This window comes from Centroberyx affinis, unplaced genomic scaffold (genome assembly GCF_046629955.1).
Source record: "Centroberyx affinis isolate AG114_WGS23_722 - 3 ecotype Tasmania unplaced genomic scaffold, CSIRO-AGI_Caff_v1 ptg000743l_1, whole genome shotgun sequence".
Taxonomy (NCBI): Eukaryota; Metazoa; Chordata; class Actinopteri; order Beryciformes; family Berycidae; genus Centroberyx; species Centroberyx affinis.
Window position 1 is genome coordinate 60,652 of NW_027279356.1, and position 15,662 is coordinate 76,313.

At 42.6% G+C, this 15,662-nt stretch overlaps 2 protein-coding genes across 2 annotated transcripts; both read left to right on the plus strand.

Annotated features, from left to right (window-relative positions):
- The first annotated feature begins 4,111 nt into the window (after positions 1 to 4,111).
- LOC139644485 (C-X-C motif chemokine 11-like) lies at positions 4,112 to 5,679 on the plus strand. The gene is made up of 4 exons (XM_071519855.1): positions 4,112 to 4,234; positions 4,406 to 4,529; positions 5,123 to 5,200; positions 5,383 to 5,679. The coding sequence occupies exons 1-4, from the start codon at positions 4,171 to 4,173 to the stop codon at positions 5,465 to 5,467; spliced, it is 351 nt and encodes a 116-aa protein (XP_071375956.1). The 5' UTR covers positions 4,112 to 4,170; the 3' UTR covers positions 5,468 to 5,679.
- Positions 5,680 to 6,493: 814 nt separating this feature from the next.
- On the plus strand, positions 6,494 to 14,889 carry LOC139644469 (putative monooxygenase p33MONOX). The gene is made up of 8 exons (XM_071519838.1): positions 6,494 to 6,604; positions 7,687 to 7,809; positions 8,350 to 8,537; positions 8,756 to 8,867; positions 9,227 to 9,354; positions 12,386 to 12,549; positions 13,118 to 13,293; positions 13,608 to 14,889. The coding sequence occupies exons 2-8, from the start codon at positions 7,782 to 7,784 to the stop codon at positions 13,811 to 13,813; spliced, it is 1,002 nt and encodes a 333-aa protein (XP_071375939.1). The 5' UTR covers positions 6,494 to 6,604; positions 7,687 to 7,781; the 3' UTR covers positions 13,814 to 14,889.
- The last annotated feature ends 773 nt before the right edge of the window (positions 14,890 to 15,662 follow it).

A 15,662-nucleotide genomic window follows, 5' to 3' on the forward strand; every position in this document is an offset into this window, starting at 1 on the left:
AGAAAAACGGTAATTTTCCATCCAGTATGTCGGTCATATTTATTCCTAACTACCTCAGTACAATGGCGCCGCTGTGCACCTCCACTCAGCTCTGGACCTCAGTCACCCCTTTTTGTTCCTGTCCTCACCAGAATGTATGAAGGAACACGCTGTACTTAAGCTCTGATGTGAGTAGGTGCACTCTGCCATCCACTATAAATATAACTAATGAAATATTCACAGATAAGAAATATGAAATATTCAAGCTCGCCAAGTGCAGCCTGTCTGTTTGGATGGAAATGGAGGTCATCAGAGGTGGCATATGCCACACAGCAGACCGCTGTGGGCTTCCACTGTCCACTTCCAAAGTCTTGATATGACTCACATCATCTGTATAGTGTGAGTGTGACGGGACGCTCCCAGTAAGTGTTTTAAGAGAAGTTACTACTTCAGAGGAAACCACTGACCATCTGACCATTTTTCTTCAGCATGTACTAAATGTAGAAATAGATGAAAGTCCCTTTCACTAACCAGGGAAGGCACTTGTGTCCTGAATCGGCACAGCAAGGCCTTCTTGTGTTTTCAAAGCAAAGAATTCAACAAGCTCCAAACCTATAGCTTCACAGTAAGGATTCATGTATGTGTTTTTATATATTTTACCATAATGCCATACACAATGTATCTCCAGGCTTGAGGGATTCAGGGTTAACACTACATCACCTGTTTTTATCAGCAACACACCACTCGCCACTCCTTTGCCTTTTGCATTCTGCTTATTGAGTCAACACACATTCCCAACACATGCCTTGCATTACCGATGGGAAGCACAACAATATTTTCACTATGAAATAATTTCTCTAGTTACTCCTCCTTTTGTTTCCTTCCAGCTTCCTCCCCTTGACCTAAATAGAGAAGGGCCGTATTAGGAGAGTTGTGATTTATTCCGTCTGAATCAAATTGGTGGGGAATCTGTCCAGTGAAGGGAAAGAGGAAATGGAACCAAAAGTTACAATGTTTTCTGCTGAAACCAACCTCTTTCTGTCAAACCAGTGGCCTCAGCAGTGGATGTCACATCCATTTACTCCGGGACTTCACGATGAGCTCATGCCACTGAAACAAATATCTCAATATAAATGTCATGACAGTATGAATGCCACACACCTACAGTGGAAAGCAATGCAATCATACTTCGCATTTTTTCCGAGTGGTCGCACATTTGATTTTCTGAGGAAAGTAGCTGAAACTGTAAATGTGTTAACCACTGATGCACACTACATACACACACACAGTGCCTGGTGCGGCAACGACTTCTCATTTAGAAACCAGCCAACTCATTTCATACTTGATGAGATTTTTAGTCTGTAAAACTTCTATACAATATTTGATTTAATTTTATTAAGTCTCTGAGTCATGTGTTGATTACTATGATAATTTTCCAGCTCAAAAATTATCATAGTCTGTGAATAAAAATGAAAGTCTCACATCACACCCCAACATCACACATAGCCTACTGTATGACATCACCTTTATTGTGTTAACTTTCCATCACAAATAAGTTAAAAATTAAAAATAAGGGAGTATCCCAAATGTATATATTTTTTGTGTTATATTTATATTTATATTTTATTTTTGATAAGAAGCCCCGAGATCCCAAGTTGACTTGAAAAGACGTCATTTACGCCCTTTTTTTTTAGCCAAAATCTTCACCGTAGCTGCTGTGCTCAAAGCCGCGTTCACGTTAGCGCGCACCCCGTCTGAAGTGGGTGCAGGAGCTCGAAGGCGCGTACATGCGCTGCTAGACGAGATCAACGAGAACTCGCGATCTCTCCACACCTCCGTGTTTACACTGCTACCCAGAAGCTAGCGTCACACACAACAGAGAGAGCTCTGCTGAAGTTGCAGCAACAAGTGCCTCTGTCAGATCTAACGTTACATTTTCGGTCTTTGATCTGTTACCTGTTGTAGCTTCTTTCAATAGCGGCGATATATAAAACGACATATCTTTCTGTTTCTGTTGTCAGACGACTGCGCAACTGTGATCAAGGGTCACTAAATGCTAACTGGCTAACGCTAATTTCTGTGCTGTTAGCATTTTGTGACCCTTGATCAATCAATTGTTTTTTATAGTGGTGCAGTCGTCAGACAACAGAAACCGAAAGATGTGTCAGTGACAACACCTGTATTGTGTTATACATCCTACTATAAAATGAGGAAAACTGTCCGTCTGTCTGTCTGCATCCATTTTGCTCCTCAATGGGTTGGCCAATCAATCTGAAACTGCACATGGGCGTTGAGCATTGGCATAGGCAGGGACTGACGAAGCTGATTTTTCCATTTTCCCAAATTTACACTGTTTATGCGCATTTTTGGCAAGTCTGTGCGTAGTTGTGACGCGCGCATCCCCGGGTATGGACTAGTTATCTTGAAAAACAAAATAAGTGATCACAGACTGAGTGATCTATAAATTACTGTACATACCTCAGTCCTTTATAGTGACATGGCCGGCACAGCTGTCGACTTCAATAGAATTAGTTCTGTTTTTCTTCCCTGGATTTTTGGACGGTAATCCTCTGGTGAAAAGTGTTCACTACACACCCGGACTGCACGGAGGGATTTAACGGAGGAGTTGAGATCCAGACGAAGAGCGATTAGCCACAGCTGTAGTCTTTCTGGGTCATGTAGTAGTTTGTGAAAGTCACCGATACGTCCCGCGATGAAGAACGCACACAAAATCTCACGCTTCTCTCTGTTGAAACATCCATACAATGGTTAGGTAACAGATCAAAGACCGAAAATGTAACGTTAGATCCGACAGAGGCACTTGTTGCTGCAACTTCAGCAGAGCTGTCTCTGTTCTGTGTGACGCTAGCTTCTGGGTAGCAGGTTAAACACGGAGAGATTGCGAGTTCTCGTTGATCTCGTCTAGCGCCGCATGTACACACCTTTGAGCTCGTGCACCCACTTCAGACGGGGTGCGCGTGAACGCAGCTTTGAGCACAGCGGCTACAGTGAAGATTTCGGCAAAAAAAAAAAGGATGTAAATGACGTCTCTTTAAGTCAACTTGAGATCTCGGGGCTTCCGGAGACTTGGATTACGCCGGACGAGCTGTATGGAGCCATTTTATGTTTATGTTGTTTTTTTTCGGTTGTTTTTGTTTAAGACAGGTCCCCAGCAACTTTAACTTGACTTGCCAGATGGTTTGTTACACAGAACCATCTGGGAAGTCGTCCTTGGAAACTGTTTGGAAAAGGGCAGGCACTTTCAAAAAATACGTGGCAGGTGATTGGATGAATCTGTCTATCACCGTCTATCACGGGCTAACTTCAACCAATCAGATCAACGAACCATATGACAGAGAAGAGCGAAAACATCTTTTCCATCCAGAAAAGCCTTCAGTGCCTTTCTTTGCTCTTCTTTCAATGAAGAAATACTCTCCAGTTCAGAAATAACTGATGTTATATATATACAGCATCTACGCTAGCCTCTTTCGGAGCCGCCATTGTTGTGAACGAACAGTCGCTTCTCACTGTCGTCACACCTAAACCACGCCCCCAGCTGCCCTCATAGGACGCTGATTGGTCCGAACCACTGTGGTTCGGCCACAAACGCATAACTTGAAGCCTGACAAGATGGATTCTTGCGTGATCGTGATCTCGCGAATCCACCAGCCTCGCAAGGTAACAGCAACTTTGGTTGTTTAGGAGAATGTTGCAACGCTGTTTTGCTGTGAAGCTCCAGGACTGTTTTGTGGACTAAGAAACTTCACCCGACTTTCCATCGGCATGGGGATGAGTAGATAATGACTGAATTTTCGTTTTTGGGTGAACTATTCCTTTAATTGTGAGAGAAGATTTAACTACAGGATCAAACATACTGCTCTTACAGTCCCATACATATTTTTAGAGTTAGAATCTAAATGTCAAGTTTTAAAATTAGTAAAAAAAAAAAAAAGGAGGAGGAGTAAAGTGGGATGAGTGAGCGGCTCAGAGGGGCCTCGTTGCGTGCGGTTTTTGCAGTTTCAGTTTCCAGAGTGAGAAAATTCCCTTGGTCACAGGAAGGATGAGGTAGCCTATATGTCGAAGAGATGGCTATATAAGACGACCCTCTGCCTCTACCCTTCACAGTGCATCTGTTACCACACAGGACCATTTCTTGCCTCAGTGCCAACTTAACCAGAGAAGAAACCAACAATGTGCAGCATCATTAAAGTGCTTCTGCTCCTGGCCGTCATGGTCTGCATCTCTACTGCCCAGCGTGAGTTTCTATCTATTTTCTTCATTTGTGTTACGACTGTAATGTGTGTTCAATAGGCTCATGAGGTTCATTTGGTTCAAAGACAAACAATAAGAGCGGAAGAATTAAAATGTACTGCAATCGAATAGATTATGATGAAATGACATGACCTTTACCTGTCTCTCTCTCCAGGCCCTGAAATGGGACAGCGGTGTCTGTGTCGCCGGGTCAGGAACAACAGATTCGGTGCTGTGTCAGACATACAGGATGTCCAGATCTACCCGAAAAGCATCTTCTGTGACAAAGTGGAGATTGTGTAAGAACGGCTAAGATTTGCAATCAAGATTTCCGAGTGCGCAGTGCTAATGCGATGTCATACTAAAATGAGGTGTCAGGTTTCAGTATACTCAGCTGATACAGACTTACTGCAGCTCAAATACAGCAGTAGACTCAGAGGGAACATGACATGACATTTACCTTGGATGCAGATAAAACTGATCTTATCTTTGTAGCTGCTTAAGGGGAAACTTTAAACAGCTGAAAGATATTACCAGTGCATAACATGTGAACTCTAAGTCATTCTTAACACCTCAGGCTCAGCTGCAACTGACACCTTAGAGATGTTTGTTTTGTTGAAATGCGGAGGTCATTTTTAGTGAAGAATGAACAAAAAACTGATTCTGAAATAGATCAATAATAGAAAACAGCTCTATACATCACACAGCAATCTGGGTTAGTTATTAACTACATATACAAAACATATGTCACAATCTCTGACAATCACCTCAGTCTACCCGCATGACTCATCTATCTATTTGTCTGCTGATGTGCTATGTCGTGGTGTAATAAGGGCATTTCCTCTCCTAAGTCATTTCCCCTGAGCTCACCTCTGTTATCCATTTCCAACAGTGTCACCTTCAAGAATAATCTGCAGTACTGCCTGGACCCCAGGATGAAAAAGCTGCACAGCCTCCTGTCTGGCTTCTTGTGAGTACGCTTTATGGCACCATAAATACGCACATGATGCAGTCTCACATCACAAATAGGCTATCCCCCTTTCAGTGAATCACCATGCTTGATAGAAACATCAATAATGAGTAACATAATGCTTTCCTTGGTGTTGTTATGTGTTCTCATCGTATTTCCCTGTGTCATTATGGTATTTACAGAAAGAAAACGAGCCCTTCTCCCACAACCAGGCCAACTGAGTCCAGCTCCTCCACCCAGAGCAGCGCTGACTCTACTGATAACTGACTCTCTCTCTCTGACTCCTCGGATCATCAAGAGACGCTGACAATCTCTGACTCCCAACAAAAGCACCTTCCACATCTATTGATGAATGTGACTGTATAAGATACTTGTTTCTATTTATGTACTTATTTTGTGTATTTATCAATATGTATGCACAAATAACTCTGTTGTCTTTTGTACATAGTTGATATTTTGATGTCAATGGCAATAAAGCTTTCATGTTTTTTTTTAACCAGTTTTACTGTGTTTTGTGAATTTCAACTCTCTAAATTACAAAAAAAAAAAAAATCAAGGAAGCACTGATTCATGTTTTCTGTCCTGGGTCCAGTATGTGACTCATATCAACAGTGCTATCTTGTGGCTCAGCGGGGGCAATGCAAGACACAGATCAGATATGTTTCCACACAGGAAATATCATCATGTTTGTCCTTCCACATACATACATACATACATACAGATACATCAGGAACTGCAAAGTACATATTTCAGAGGAGACACATCTTGTGATCTCTTGTAGGCTTACCAGTGTCCTCTGGTGCTTCCCATAACTTTTGTAAGGAGTCTTCTAGGGTTATGGGGTCAGTAATGCACCAATGTGCATGGGGTTGCTGGGCAGTTCAATTGTATGCTTCACACATACAAAAGCATAAGCTGTTGTTCAGCAGTCAGTTAGTGCCAGCAATTTCAATTTCAGGCTTATTTGAATTTCCCAGCAACCTTTGAACTAGGTCATCACCTGCCAAAAAGTACTCTGATTTTAAACGACATTTGCATTGCGACTTTTCCTTGCTCGGCTTGCTTTGTTATTGGTGCCACGTGACGATCCTACAAGTTGTGACAGTTCTTGCTTCCACTTACGTAAAAGTCGCTATGCCAAAATATGCGGAGGCAGAGCTTTCACTTTTAGGATAGCCTATCGGGTGATCGCTTCCGCCGGCTCCCCTCGAGGAGAGGTGAGCTGATCGCCGTTCATTCATTGGCGCGCTCTGTCTCAGCGCCTGTTTACTCTTCCCGTGTCCAAAAGTCATGGATGAAGCGACCGGTGAACAATCCTGTTTGTTTATTCAGCCATTGCACTGCAATAACGACTAGGTGCAACAGCGGAATAACTGCAGCAGGATAAGTCATTGACAGAGTGAGGTAAGTCTTTGACAGCATGTATGATAGGCAGCCTATTGTGGTTTATGCAGACCGTGTTAACGACTTGGCATCAAACGGTAGGCCTATATTATGAAATATTATATATGCAAAAAATATCGAATACACCATCCACAGAACTGAGTTTAAAGTAGCCTATAAGGTAGTTTTTATACTTAAGTCGTCACCTCGAAAGCAATATATACAATACAATTTCAATACAATGATGTATTTCTTTATAAACAGTGTATAGCCTAAACATATAGATTCCTGCAGGCGTTATTTCAGCAGGCTTATTGTGTGACTTCGTTGTTCCTGTTTTTGCAAGTCACTGTATCTGGCGCGGCAGACTGCTGACAGTAACAATATCAGTAATAGCGTGTCAGCTGTCTGGAAAGGAGATTGCAAAATCCCATTGACCGGAATCCGTCAAATCTGAATTCTGCATTTTCAGCTTCATTTAACATCATTCATTTAATGCAGGATTATAATGGAAACGGATCAGGAGCTCAGGCTGCTTTGCAGATAACAAACACTGATAACAGGTAGACAGGTTCCCTATGACACAATACAGTAGCATAAATAAGGGTGGGCTTTCATAAACAATACTGAATTTATTGCAATACAAAGACTATCTAATAGACAGGTAGTGTGTTTCCTTAATTCCACAAGTTTCTATTTCTAGTGAGTACGAGCCTACTGTGTAGGCTACTTTTGATATTTTGCTCTGCCATGTGTAAACATAGTAAGATGTAAGCCGGTATGTGAGCGTGACTCTGACGTAAAACGATATTCTGACACTGCTGGTAACCAGATTCTCTGCTTCTATTTGAGGGGGGAACAGTCCTGGGATAGCATGCACTGTGCTAAACAAACACAAATCTCTGATGCATGTTTGCCCTTAACAGTTTAACCTCTGACTTAACCCCACATTTGACCCAGTATTACATATTCTTCCCTTAGGCTGTGGTAGCAGGACTGACATCAATATGTGGTTGAACTACACGCTATGCATCCATAAATAGGACCGGGCCTATGGGTCGGCCTGATGGCCCTCTAACACTATGTGATGACATGTGCTAAAGTGTGCAGGTTTGGAGTCCGAAGCGAAGCAGAGTCGACCTCCACACTGTCACCTTCCAGAGTCTGCTGTGGTCCGGCCCTCTGATCTGACTGCAACATGTCGTCCAGACAGGGAGACATCCCAGGTAACATGAAAAATCTGATTCTTCTTCAACATAATTGATGGTGATGGATGTTGATGATGATTAGGAGACGGAGGAGGAAGAGGAGGATGCTGCTGATGATAGGGAAGAGGGGGTTGAGGATGATGTGGAGGAAGAAGAGAAGGTGGATGATGTGGATGAGGAGGAGGAAGAGGATGATATTGATGGTAATGAGGATGGCGTGCAGCATGATGATGATGAGGCTGATGATAATAAGCAAGAAGATGAAAATGAAGATGCTGATTGGGGTCAGGGATGGTGGGAACAGAAACAAATATCTAACAAAAAAAAAATATCCCAAGTGGGGAAGGCGACAGCAGCATAGACCATACAACCAGTATTTGTTCAATGCATGGTGGCTCTTTTTTATCTATAAACTTCTTGACATATTTAGATATGGTGGGTTGATAAGAGCTTTGTAACCTTGTAAAATATGCATGCATACAGAGGAATCTAAAACATTTTTCCCATGTGCAAAATAAAACACAGTTCTAACATTTCTTCATTACTCCCATTCCTCAGCGCTGGAGTCTAGCACGTCGTCAGGACTCTTCAGTGGCTTGTCGTCTCCCATCGGAATAACTCGACGCGCCTTCAGCTATGACGAGCAGCTGGATGCCCCCATGAACTCACCCCCCCCAGACATGAATGTCAATATCTTATGGAAGGACCCTGTCATCCCACAGCGGAGGTTCAAGACCATTGCAGAGGTGCTGCCCCGTTTATTTGCACTGCCTGACCCAAATTGTTTTGTGGAAATGAATGGTCACTTGAACAAAATGTTGTTTGTATTAGTTTGTGTGAACTTGTTCTTGAAGGTTAGGTGCATGACTTTGCTACAGTGCAAGACGATCGTTTGATTTACTTTCCATTCTGTTACGCAACTGGTTTATAAGTTACTCCTAACAGTATGAACCTGTGTGACCAGGAAGACGAGAGTGGTGGGAAGTTGCTGACTTTTGAGACAACGGCGGCAGCCAAGTCCTCTGTCCCAGTGGTGAAAGCCAAAGCCACCTCTCTAATGAGCTCGCTCATGATTAGTAAGTCAAAAAAGCAAACACACCTCCTACTGAGAGTACTGACAGCAACTTTATTTAAATACATTTCAATTTATTTTCAGATCAATACATATTTGTATGTTCTAATCAGAAGTTGGAAAACAGAAGAAATACAAGATACAAATAGAGTTGCAGATGTACTATAATTTGTTTCTACATGTTGCAGTATTATGCAAGTTGCCTAGTAGCTGCCTAGTAGCTGTATCACCAATGCTTGTCCAAATGGTTGCCGACTTACGTAATAAGCATAAGAATAAACAGACTGTCCAGTGTCAGTGTGTTAGAATGGAGCGCAGCACATTAAAACAGTGGCTAATTTTATCTGCACTGCTAACACATAGAGCAGACCCAGGAGAACCTCCAGAGGTTCGAGCACCAGGCAGGGCTGACAGACGCTGGGTACTCTCCCCACAAGGGCCTCACCGCTGAGGACACCCGCTTTCACCGCCTGCCTGATGGCACACTGCCAGTGAGTATGAGTGGATGTAAGAGTAAAGTACAAAGTTCCTCATTAACTCCAATGTTAACTTCAGGGCCAGATTTAACCTATTTGATTCCATGGGATCTCAGAAAATAAGGTTTGGAAATGTCACATGTAAAGACGGGACGGGAAAGAGGTCAATAGAGCTTTAACCTACTGCAAACATGTTTTCGTTGTCAAGTAGTGGAGTACAGAGGGATTCCATGAACTTTGAAATAAGAAAATCTCTGTCACATATCAAACAATAAGTTAGGCACACAGAAATATGAAATGCAGTGTCAAGTGCAAACCAGTTAGAAGGATTAAGTATGAATTAATTAATTAATTAAGGTCAGCAAAGACTTTTTTTTTTGGCTGTGTGTGTACGTGCATCTGTGCATGCATGCATACAGTACCTGCATATGTATGTACATGGACTTAAAGGTTGCGTTGTCTGTGTGTATTTGCCCATCTTCCCTGCCCACTGTCCCACCCCCTCAGAAGCCAATGAGGGTGTGTTTATATTGCACCTGCTGTCCACTGACCTCTGTCATAAGGCCAACTAGCTGCCACAATGTTGTGATCTTGAATACACAAAATCAAAAGGACGTCTTGGGTTAGGGTTAACAAAAAGCATAAACTTTTGATAATATTGTGGTTTCTATGTAATTGATAGTTATATGCAGATATGATTCTGAGAAATAAGTTATCATTAGAACATTTTGTGATATAGGTTTTCTATATGTGTCTTTCTTTGATTTAATGATTTAACATACATGAGACCTACACAGCCTTGACCCTAAGATAAACTCTTGGCACAGGCAAAAAGAGCTTGAGCTTGAGTGTTGCTCCCAACGAAGGTCCCGCGGAGCATGCTGATATTTTGAATATAGTTTGGAATACAAATTAGTAAGGGCGAGATGCATCTAAATAAATGAATGTGGTCGGCAGATGCAAGCTATATATCAGGCCTATAGGCACCGATTTGGTTTCAAAGTACTTCGGTTATTGATAACTATTGCTGTTGCCTATTCGGGTGACACTGTAATATCCGTAAACATTCTTGGTAAACAAATTACGTAATCGACCGGGTGTTGGTTCTAGATTCGAGTTTTCTTTCTGCAGTGTTGCCAGGCAACGCCCTCAAATGAGACGAGCCCCCTTGTTTTCCCAAAACGACCAATCACTGAGCTTCTAACAAAGGGGAAATTTTGAGGCCCACAGCAGTTTGTACAGCTTGTGTTTTTGCGAAATATTCGCCCCTTAAACTTGTTAAACCAACAAAATATGGATAGAATGAAGAGGTCGATCGGACTGGAAAGTCGAAGAAATCAAATCATAAAAAGGTATGTCATCAAGTCAGTGTATTTAATCGTAAATGCCGTGTCCTTATGTAAAGAACCAGACCAGACCGGAACGCTAACGTTAGCAATAGCTAGCTACCATGTTTGGCTCGCTAGCGTAGTTAGCATCGTAGCGTTAGCTGAGCCACCTAAGTGCAAAAACTAACATACTTGTTTATAATCGACATTATTGTCGACTATCGTTAACGGTATATACTCAATATAACTGACTAGCCTACAGTTGAGTTAGAAGTCATAAGATACGTTACTAACGTTAGCTAACTTAGTTCAATGGTTCATAATATGTAGCAGTTAACACCTAGCGCTAGTTCACGTAACCTAGATGTTTTGAGTATCATCAGCTAGTTAACGTTAACTTGGTGACATTGTCTAACGTGAATGAAAGGGAGATGACTTCCACGTCTGTGGAATATTGCTGTTTTCGACATTATTCAGCAAACAAGCTAATGTTTGTGTTCGTTTTGTCCGGCGAATGAAAGTGAGGTTGAAGTGTGGGTTTTTCTCATGGAGAAGAGAGTAACCCACCTCTGTCTCCTCTGCCCCATCCCCTCAGGTTATTTAGTGGTTTATAGTCCTAATTTGGGTAAAGCGGGCGTAGGTCCAACAGGGTTTGAGCAATGCAAAGAGGACCTCTATCTAGATATCCAATTAATAATGCACAGGGGATAAAGGCCATGGGGGCGCTCCCTGTTGTCCATTTGCACGATGACCACTGCACTGAGCAGAATGCAGGACCAAGTACATCAGGTGGAGTTGAATTTGGATGGGCGTTCAAGATATGGATGGGAATATGCCCACAATGATTGGAGACTGAACATGGAAAAAATTATTCCAGAGGTTATTATGAAGGCAAGTAGCCTATAGACATTATTTTGTTAGAACTATTATTGACTTCTCTTTGCACATTCTTTCTCAACAAGGTCGTTTTCATATTAGAGGAACAGTAGTTGAATCTTGTCTAGTCCAAGATGATGCAAAATCAGAGCAGGCTATAATCACTTAGATTTGTGTTTTTGCAGCTCTTGTATAGCTATATCCATCTGGTTTCAGGGTGGGTTCCTTGCAGCTGTCATTCATTGCAGTAGTGGTCTTTGAATGATAGAACTGCTTGGCTTACAGCGTATTTTGACATAATGTGGCTGATTGTCATATCAAGCTAAGAGACTGCTTTCAGAGCAGAGGAGTGATCCAGAGAGACACAAGCCTTGGCCTCGGTCCACTGGGTTTTGTTTGTCCTGGTGGTCAGCCAGATGGTCTCTCTCTCACTCTCTCTCTCTCTCTCTCTCTCTCGCTTGCCCTTGCCCTCTCTCACCCTCTCTCTGCCCTCTCTCTCCCTCTCTCTCTACCCACCCACACCACATGGTCAAGGGTGATAGGTTCCAAAGATCTGTGACGCACATACTTGCTTTTTTTATTTACACATGCAGAAAAACACTGCTGGCCTTTGCTTTGTGTATTTAGGGGCTGTTTTCTCTTTTAGTAAGATCAATGCTGTCTCTCACATGTCTGTCACAACCATGTGCTGTTTGTGTTTATGTCAAGGAAACAAGAAATTAACATGTAAACCCCCCCCCCCAACCCCAACCCTTTTTCATGGAATCCAAGGTGCATCTTTATTGGCAATGGGGGATTGCTTGATTGTTTGACCTTTTTTCCCTCTCTTTTTGTCTGTGTAGAAGTTGAGAATGCCAAGCGGGGACTTCAAGGAGGACAGGCTTACGACATCGGCTCAATCCACCCCCAGTGGCACCCCTTCCGTCACCCCCTGCGTCACCCCCTCTGTCACCCCCAGTGTCACCCCCTGCGTTAGTCCCCACGCATCACCTTCAGTCAGTCGCAGGTGAGCATCACATGCTACTGTAAAGTTGAATGTCTGACCTCCCTGCAGGTTTAGACCACTCCATATCAAAAATAAACTACTGCCTCTCCTCTCCAATGCACAATTACGAACCAGCTGATTTTAGACTAATCTGTGGATGCAATTACATTTCAATCCTTTAGTCCTATCAATGCAACTTGTATCATGCAATCACACCAAGATACAATAAGCGACATGTCTGGATGCACAAAAACAACTTGTGTTGCAGTCAGATCTTCAAAAGCACACATGGAAGTGGCCAGGCTTGCATTGTGATCAGCATTACATAGTCTGGATGCAATCCAGCAATAATGTGCAGACAAGAAATGCAAACAGAGGCGGGGATTTAATGCAGTTATAAATATAGGTAAGGGCAGCCATAATGTATAACACCCATTTTCAGGCCAAGTGTGGACAAGATGGGAGGTGATTTCAGAAAAGACATAACATTGCATAACATTCTGCATGACCCATGGTAGCTGCCATATAGCATGTCTTTCTGGTGTTTGCTGGTTTGTTTATGTCATGCTCATGCCTGGCTGGAATACAGGAGCTGGTTCAACCTGAGTCCTGCGCACTTTCTTGCCACTCCGGAGCTCAGCAGTCCCAACCCCAACATAGACATGGGAGGAAACGAAGGAGGAGGAGGAGACAGGTGGAGCTTCTTTGGAACCCGGTCTGTGGTGCAGAAGTCCCCCACTGACCCCGGCTCTGAAACCAGCACAGGTAAGAGCTCTATATACTAGACCCTGAATCTGCATTTTGTATGTGACTTTGTAGTATTATCATTACATGGCTCAGATTGTTGTAGCTCTGGGTTTAGCTCACTCAGATTGTGGTATTTCTTCTTGAATATGATTCACTGGTTTCACAGCCACTGATGAACCCTGGTATGTAACTGAATAGGTCTTGATTTCAGTGAGGATTCTCCACTAACAGGCTAGGACAAAGTTGAAATAATGAGAGTGAAGCCATCCCTGATAACAACTAGATTCAGGTCACTTAACACCACCACCTGCTCCTCTCCTCCCCCACTGCAGGCTTCACGCTGCAGTCCTACTTTGGCCTGCAGAAGTCCAGCACCATGGAGGGCATCAAGACCCAGGTCAACCTCAAGGTGGAGGACCCTGCCAACCTCATGCCCCCCAAGATCGAGATCTCGGGCATCGAGGCCAATCGGGCGCCCCCACGGCCACACAAACTCAAACCTCGGGACATGAATGTTCTGACACCTTCGGGCTTCTGATGCCACCCCAGCCCTGAAGTTACCCCTCTATACCCCATCCTCACTCATTTCTACCTGCCTGACATCTGGTAGCTCATTTGCTCTCCTGCCCTCCTCTGTCTCCTCTGCCTCCCAGCAGCCTCCCCAAGACAGAGAAGACGGAGGACCAACAGAGCATTAGTTCTTCTAGCCCCTGGACACGCTACTACACCATGTTACTCTTGCCAGCGGACCCACCCAGACAGATTGCAGTCTTGTTATTCCCCACTGCCCATCTCTCCCAACCCATCAGTCCAAATAAAGCACCAAATGGAGCATTTTCATGTCATCCCTGAAGATGATCCTGTTTTGTCTGTATTATTGTTATTGTTTTGTTTCGTCATGTAATGGGTTCTCTGGCACTTAATGCCTTGCTGTCCCTGTTCCATTGTCAGTGATGGCATGAGATTGAAGTTGTTTTAATATCTCATTGGTGCCCTGCTTAAGTTGGGTATCGGTAATCTTTTCAGAATTATCTCCCTCATGTGAAACTGACCAGCCATTTCAATTCATAATGCTCTGCAGCTTCAGTTATGATTTTATGTAGCCTCCCAGATGTATAGTTGTATAGTGCTTTTCTTTGTTGGCGTGCAGAGTGCAGTGTGGTATGACTGATATTGTGCCTAAGCTTGCAACGTGTTTGCTTTTGGCATTTTTGCCACTTCAACTTCTGTTATTTTTTTTTATTATTATTATTATTTTGCAGAGTATCTTATTTTACTTGATATTGACAGAAAATTGAGTGGTAACTTTAAGTGATTTTTTTTTATTATTTCATCAGTATTTCATATTGCTCTGCTTTAAATCAACATTGTTCATTCTAAACAGTAGCTAGTATGTTAAGTTTATTATATTTCCACTATAATGTTTCAAGATTATATACTATAAAATACAAAGCATTGAAGTGGTCATTTTGAATTTTGCATTTTTATATACTGCATTTCAAGAATCCATGCTGTTTTGTTTTGCGAAATGTTGATGAATTCTATTAATTAATTGCACAAGGGAGTTTGTCTCCTACTACCATCTGTAAATAAATCTGACACTAACAAGCGAAAGTGGTTTTCTGGTTCATTTCTTTGTGGAAACGGTGTTCTCATGTGTTGCTTGGAATATCTCAGCAGAAACAGTGAGTGTTTACATGTACACCACTCTTCCTATATCATTCAGAGTATACACACATTTGTTTTTCTTCAAGTTACTGCGTGTAAACATTATGTTTGCAAAAAAATAGATAAGCTCTTCTACTGTACTTTAGTAACACAAATAAGATATTCAGAATAGCTTGGATAATCAGGTATGAATGTCTGTCCCTTTTACTGTTGGTTTTTAGACTGCTTGTGTGAAATTTTACCCCTGTGGCGGTGAGAAAATGGAAGATATTTGGGGACAGGCCAACTCCAACTACACACATTTGGCCACAAGATGGCAGAGTAAGCTCAATAAGCAGCTGCAGGGAGGCGAAGGCAAAATAACAAATCTTTGTTTGTTTTTTCCAAGTGAACAGGGTAGCAGATAATCAGGAAATTAATTTTGCCATAGAGGCATAAAGGACAGAGGTGGGAAGAATCAGGAGGAGTGCAGTAGTGTGACAAGTCATCTGCTACGTACACATTTATTTATTTAGTGCTGCCTCGCTGTTATCGGAGTGGTCTCACAGCCTACTTTTATAACACTTAACTAGATTGTCAACAATACCCTGTGATAGCCGAATATTAACTACCCAACCTACTTTCTCCCTATCAGAGCACACATCCAGTACATTAGACAATAAGGCTGCTGGTGGAGCCAGCAGTGTTAAAGGGAAACACCCTGGTTTTAAGAGCAGAGT

Coding starts and splice junctions, on each gene's coding strand:
- LOC139644485 (XM_071519855.1), top strand. CDS start 4,171: ATGTGCAGCATCATTAAAGTGCTTCTGCTCCTGGCCGTCATGGTCTGC. Junction 4,530..5,122: donor TGTGACAAAGTGGAGATTGT/GTAAGAACGGCT, acceptor CATTTCCAACAG/TGTCACCTTCAAGAATAATC. Junction 5,201..5,382: donor AGCCTCCTGTCTGGCTTCTT/GTGAGTACGCTT, acceptor TGGTATTTACAG/AAAGAAAACGAGCCCTTCTC.
- LOC139644469 (XM_071519838.1), top strand. CDS start 7,782: ATGTCGTCCAGACAGGGAGACATCCCAG. Junction 9,355..12,385: donor TGCCTGATGGCACACTGCCA/GTGAGTATGAGT, acceptor TTGTCTGTGTAG/AAGTTGAGAATGCCAAGCGG. Junction 12,550..13,117: donor TCACCTTCAGTCAGTCGCAG/GTGAGCATCACA, acceptor GCTGGAATACAG/GAGCTGGTTCAACCTGAGTC.